Source organism: Melopsittacus undulatus, chromosome Z (genome assembly GCF_012275295.1).
Source record: "Melopsittacus undulatus isolate bMelUnd1 chromosome Z, bMelUnd1.mat.Z, whole genome shotgun sequence".
NCBI lineage: Eukaryota > Metazoa > Chordata > Aves > Psittaciformes > Psittaculidae > Melopsittacus > Melopsittacus undulatus.
Window position 1 is genome coordinate 79,927,529 of NC_047557.1, and position 6,062 is coordinate 79,933,590.

At 49.7% G+C, this 6,062-nt stretch overlaps 1 protein-coding gene across 2 annotated transcripts; it reads right to left on the minus strand.

Annotated features, from left to right (window-relative positions):
* Positions 1 to 2,268: 2,268 nt before the first annotated feature.
* GLRX (glutaredoxin) lies at positions 2,269 to 5,011 on the minus strand. Of its 2 annotated transcripts, XM_031046200.2 has the most exons (3): positions 4,735 to 5,011; positions 2,859 to 2,973; positions 2,269 to 2,489 (listed from the first exon to the last, which is right to left on the minus strand). In XM_031046200.2, the coding sequence occupies exons 1-2, from the start codon at positions 4,930 to 4,932 to the stop codon at positions 2,866 to 2,868; spliced, it is 306 nt and encodes a 101-aa protein (XP_030902060.2). In that variant the 5' UTR covers positions 4,933 to 5,011; the 3' UTR covers positions 2,269 to 2,489; positions 2,859 to 2,865. The 2 variants fall into 2 exon arrangements, with proteins under 2 accessions (XP_030902060.2, XP_030902061.2); XM_031046201.2 differs by lacking the exons at positions 2,269 to 2,489; positions 2,859 to 2,973 and adding an exon at positions 2,989 to 3,132.
* Between the last annotated feature and the right edge of the window lie 1,051 nt (positions 5,012 to 6,062).

Sequence of the window (6,062 nt, forward strand, 5' to 3'; positions counted from 1 at the left end):
CTAGCACTAAGCTTTAGAGAGACTAACATAGAAAGCTTTTGCACAGATAATGTTTACCACATGACAGCTAAACAAAACTCTGCAATCATCCTTTAGGTCTTGGTGTATTTGATCTGAAAAATCTGTTAGGAGGAAGAAAAGCTATTTTATTAGGCATGTGTTGAAACTCCTGAATGCTGTGTTTTTAATATACCCTGGCTAAATGTACATGTTTTCAGATTGAGTATGTAAAATTTTGTTACAAAATAAAAACTTTTCTCTAGTCATTCTCATGTGATTATTTACCTGTGCACATTAGAATATTTGAGAATTACACTGGAAATACATTTGTAGCTTATTAGAATCACGGAATATTTTTGGTTGGAAGGGGCCTTTAAGGGGCATCTCATCCAACCTGCTAGCCATGGGCAGGAGCACGTTCAACCAGACTAGGTGACTCGAGCCACACCCAGCACAGCCTTGACTTTTTCAGGTGCAGGGCCAATACCACTTCTCTGGCCAACCTGTGCCAATGTTTCACCACCCTCAGTGTAAACAATTTCTTCTTTCTACCTCATCTGAATCTCTCCTCTGCTAGTTTAGAACCAGTTTCCCTTGCTTAATTGCTACAGGCCCTACTAAAAATTCTGTCTCCAGCATTCTTATAAGCACTCTTTAAGTATTCAATAGTGCAACAAGGTCTCAAGGAGCCTTCTCCAGGCTGAACCAGCCCAGCTCTCTCAGCCTGCCTCCAGAGCAGAGCTGCTCCAGGCCTTGCAGCATCTCTGTGTCCTCCTCTGGACTCGCTCCAACAGCTTCATATCCCTCTTGTGTTGTTGCCCCAGAGCTGGACACAGGACTGCAGGGGGGTCTTCCCCAGAGCACAGTACAGGGGGAGAATCCCCTCCCTCAACCTGCTGCTCACATTCTGGGGGTGCAGCCCAGCACACAGGTGGGATCTGGGCTCAAGTGCCCACTGAAGCTGGCTCTTGGGGCATGTCTCGTCACCCAAAACCCACAAGTACTACTTCTCATCAGGGCAGCTCTCAAAATTTTCCTAACCTGTTTTGATATGTGAGATTGTCTTGGCTCAGGTGTAGGACCCTGTGCTTGGCCTTGTTGAACTTCATGAGGTTGGCACGGGTCCATCTCTGAACTCTGTCCAGGTCCCTAAAGATCTTATCCCTTCTCTCACATCTGTTGACAGCAGCACTCAGCTGAGACCCTAAAGTGCCAAAGACCCAAAGTGCCTGGCCAGGGCTCTTGCCCACTGCAGAGCTGAGAAGCACGGTTCGAGGCCATGCAATATATTCCTGGTCCAGTTCTCTGCTGCAGCTATGTCCTGCGGGATCCAACTGTCCATGGCTTGCACCAGCCTAAAACCACATTCATCGCTACCAATAAGAGTTAAACCATCCATCACAATCAGGTAACTACAAACAGATAAAAGGAGTGACACAGACTCAAGGTGGTCAATGAATGCTGTAACATACCCATATCACCCCCTCGGTCCCCCCGTGCTTTCCCCTTGGTCACCCATATCAGTGTGGCCTGACAGTACCCCTGACCACACAAGGGGGTGGTGAATGGCTTGCCTAATCCTGTCAGGATCACAGCATTTACTGGTTATTTCCCACATCTAGACAGTCATCACACTATGTTTCTGGGAAAGTAAATTTTGAAACCACAGGCATTATCCCATGCTTGAAAAGGTCCAGGAAATCCAAATGCTTTGTTCCTGGCAGGTTCAAAGTCCTTCAGTTCCTGGCAGAATAATGAGCTCATATTTCAGAGTCCTTGAGAGCTGAAACTGACTTGTGCAAACTTCTGCAGGCTTGTGTTGTTTTCAGCAGCTCTTAACCATCTGCTGCATTGGTTCGTCACTTGACAGCACTGCAGTATAAATGAGAACCCCCATCACATCCTGCCGGCAGCTGTGCTGTAACAAAACCATTGCCAAACGAGTACTTGTCTGAGGCCTTGTTGTGAACCTTCCATGAGACGTTAGCCAGGAGGAGATCGGTCCTCAGGGCAGGGGATGCGTGTACAGGCTGCCTCAGCCATCCTCAGCACTGCACCACCCGGCACCGACAGTACAGCAGCCTGTGCATCCCTCCTGCTCAGACCATTGTCATGACATTTGTACATGATATGGGAAACAAACATGGAGAAGTTTGAGGAGGTCAGTAGGGAGAGAGAGGTGGGAAAGGGATTGCAGAGAGCAGAGAAGCATTGCAGATGAGTGTGTGGATAGGTCTGTGTGAAAAAGAACAACAGTGAACACAGATGCTTAGAGCAAGTGTATTTTATTGGGCTGAAGCAGATCATGTTGTGGAGCTGCAGGAAGGATGGAAATATGGTCACATCTCAAGCCACTGATCACTGACAGGGAAAGAAGCTGCATTGGCCAGGAGGATACATTCGATCCCACAGAAGGAAGTTTCCAGGAATCCTTCAGGAAGCCCCTGGATGTCAGAATGAGGCAGATGCAGCTCCTGGTCGTCTCTCTCCTGAAAGCAGAAACAAACAGTAGACAAAAAGGGTAGACAGGTGCTTGGAACTATTAGGTCAAGAAAATGCCACTAAACGGTGTTTTTCCATGTTTGCACATAGCTAGGTATTCCACCTGTTTACAGACATATGTGTGTGTCTGCATAAATGCACAGAGATTTTGTGTATATGCACACATATGACGTACATGACATCTATTGTAAGCCCAGCCAGCATTGCTAAACTCCTCTGGTCAGACTCCTAAGCTCTTTTCTGTGGGGATAGCAAGTCTAGTTTTTACCCACGGGATCTCTCCTCTGTTCGACTCAAACTGCTGGCCTGGCTCCATCTCCTTGTTTTGTAGCACACACCAGAGTCCTCAGACTTACCCTTACACTACTGCAGGGCACCAATTTGCTGCAGTATTCTGGGGAGCTTCCAGTCCATGTTCTGCAGATCAGATAATCCTCCGATGCAGCATTTCCCAACGAAGATAACAGGCAGCTGAGCACAAAGCAATGCCACAGGTTAATCAGAAGAGCTGGTTGCTGAAGGCAGAGTGTGGGGAAAGGATTTGTCTTGGAAGCAGACTGTGCACCAGGGAGACTATCATTTACAAAGTCCTCCTGTTCCCATGCCCAGTTCCCGTCTCTCTGAAAACTGCTGCAAGACAAAAAGGGGAAGGGGAAGCCTCTGCATTTCACAGAGGCTACAGAAGGGTAAAAGTACATTCTGGGGTACTGCTGGAGATGCTCCAAGCACATGATCCCAGAGCAGCGAGTGAGCAGCAAGCGAGCAGCTCTGCGTCCTTAGACCTGCGTATGGACCATGCGTGTGCCCACGGCAGGCTCTCCCAAGCGTGCTCCCGAGCGCTTCCCAGCACATAAAGGTGCTGGGTGCCATGTGCTGTCTCCGTAACAGCTACCGTCACTATCAAAAAGCCTTTGTAGCCCTCAGTCCTGCAAACTCACCTTTCTCGCTCAGTGCCTTCTCCACATACCCTTTCTCTGGCCTTTTGCCCTCCTCCTACCTCGCAGCCCTGAAACAGCCTCTGCTGTTTTCCTGCCTGTGCTTGTCCCTTCTCTTGCCTACCTCGTGACGGTTGCCTGGCAGCAAGATGACATCAATCAGTGCAGAAACAAATGTAAAAACCAAATTAAACTCCAGTCTCTCCTGAAGGCCAGGAGCCAGTTTGGATCCTTAGAACTGAGGCTTCTGAAGGCAAAGCTTTGCTGCGGAGGGAAGTGAGCCACTGCTGACACCACCACAGCCACAGTTGCAAGCCAGAGAAGATAAAAAGAGATGGAAACACTGGCAGGAGTAGAGCTATTGAGACAGGAATAGCTCAGGGAGTAAAGACAGAAGATAGGGGCCAGAACAGGCGTAAAACAGCAAGGGGGAAAAGTGTCACTGGAAAATGGCAGCTCAGAAAGCCTTTCCTTGCGTTGGAGGGGGTTGATGGCTGCCCATAGTCCTGCCCTGGCAGGGGCAAATCCAGAAGTTCCCACATGCTGCTGCCCCATACCCAGGCCCAGGACAGGGCCAGGGCATCATGCAAGAGCTATGGTCCCCTCTGGTATCCCTAAGAGACTAAAACTGAACCAGCAGGATCAGGCACAAGCAGGACAGAGGCTTAACTCCAAGAGCAAGCACTCTACAGGGGGTACGCTGGCGCTTTGCTGTCCTTCAGGCAGGACAGACACTGGAACACCTCCTGCAGCAGTCCGGCTGCACTGAAAGCAGCCTTCCAGTTCTGGGTTTTCCTTGGGCTGAGTCAAGCCACATGTCTGGAGGCACACTCACTGCAGGAGGACTCCCCTGAAGCCCCAGTGGCTAGGCAGATGGCCAGCATGTCCCTTCTGCTTCGCCCCTGGGCATCGCTGGATGTTGTTCTCACTGGAGTGGACTGGGGAGGCAAAGCAAAGTTGTGCAAAGAGGTGCGGGGACCAACGGGGGGTGGCTCCTGCCCTTCATGTGAGGGCTTGGGCAGGCAAAGTTCCGCACCTGCGGCTTCTGTGGTGAGGAGCGGGCGCTCACCTCGGCACCGAGCTCTCGCCCTGCAGTAGCTACAGTGACGGGACGCACAGGGTGGGCAAAGCAAGGAACTTCCTTTCCAGTGCAGCGGGCTGCAGTTTCTCCCTGTGATCCAGCAGGAAAAGCCATAGGGAAGGAGACCTTGCATCCACCTCTGCAGCAGTTGGCCAGGTTGTAGGTGTTCTGGGATAGAGGATCAGCAAGTGCTGAGGAACAGCTGCGAGAACTTACGGTTCTATGCCCTGTTCTTCGCTGCAGGCAATCCTGGACATCCTTGCGCTGGGTGATATCAACAACTTCCAGAGCTCCAGGCACAAAGTTGTACTGCTTGAGCATCTCCTCGGCATTCCTGCAGTAACAGCAGCCTCTCTCCTTAAAGAGGGTTACTTTGTCACATCTGATCTTGCTCTCCACGAGCTTATCAGCCATGCTGCTGCTTCAAGACAAGCAGGAATGCTGCCCTTCACCAGCACGTTCACGGGCAGAGGAGATCGCAGCAATCCCAGACTGAGACACTTATGAACTGCACAGCTGTTTCCTCCTGGAAGCTCCTCCCCAGGAGTGTGTCATCAATTCACCAAAGCGTAGTTGTTAAAGCAGCAATTTTTTTTTTCTTTTTTTCCTTTTTTTTTTTTCTCCCAGTCAGGAAATAAGAACCAAAAGAATTCAAAGAATGAACTCCAGAACTGAAAAAAAACAACAAAACTCAGACTTTCTTTTGCAGGCCTGTGTTGCAAATGTGCTTAGGAAGAAGGTGAATGGAATCAAAGGGATTTAACATGCATATTGTATGACTTAATTATGTACAGTTGTGTAAACTGAACAGAAGAGAAAACCTTAAGGCTGCTTTCCTTCCTAGAGTTGAAGCTGTACAAGACACAGTTGGGTGGCAAGCCCCGTAGGGCTAAACTTTGCCTACATATTGGATGTCGAGCTGTGGCAGTGAGGTTGCACCCAGAAGTGAGAACCTCGGTGGGACTGAGATTCCTGATGACCATCACCAGTACCACTGCATCACTGCTCAGGCAGAGCCTGTCTCCCCTCACCGACACACAGCTGCCTTATTCCAGGGGTGGCAATCACCACGTGCAACATCTTACACTGTTGCTGGGCAGACTTGGTCTAATGTTTAGTTCGACTTCTGTTAAGATACTTCCCTGCTCTGCTTTCTCTTGAACTCGGTTGGTTAATTGCCTGGCAGTTTCCAGCATTTTCTATATGTTTAATTTACACAGGACAGCAGAGTACTCTGGACATCACCCAGCCCTAGCAGCTGCTGACCTGGTTGCTCTGTGCCATGTCCCCTCAGGGCTGGAATGTCTTCAAGGATACAATCAAAACCAAATATTTTCCTGATGCTTAGAGAGAGCCTTCTGTGTTTTGGTTTCTGCCTGTTGCTTCTGGTCCTGGCACTGGGCTCCGCTGGGAAGATCCTGGCTCCATCATCCCCATTCCTCCATCAGGTATTCAGGCACGTGCGCAAGACCGCCACCCCAAGCATCCTCTTCTCTGGTCTCACACTGGGGAGCATGGAATTGGTCCAACACAGGTGAGAAATT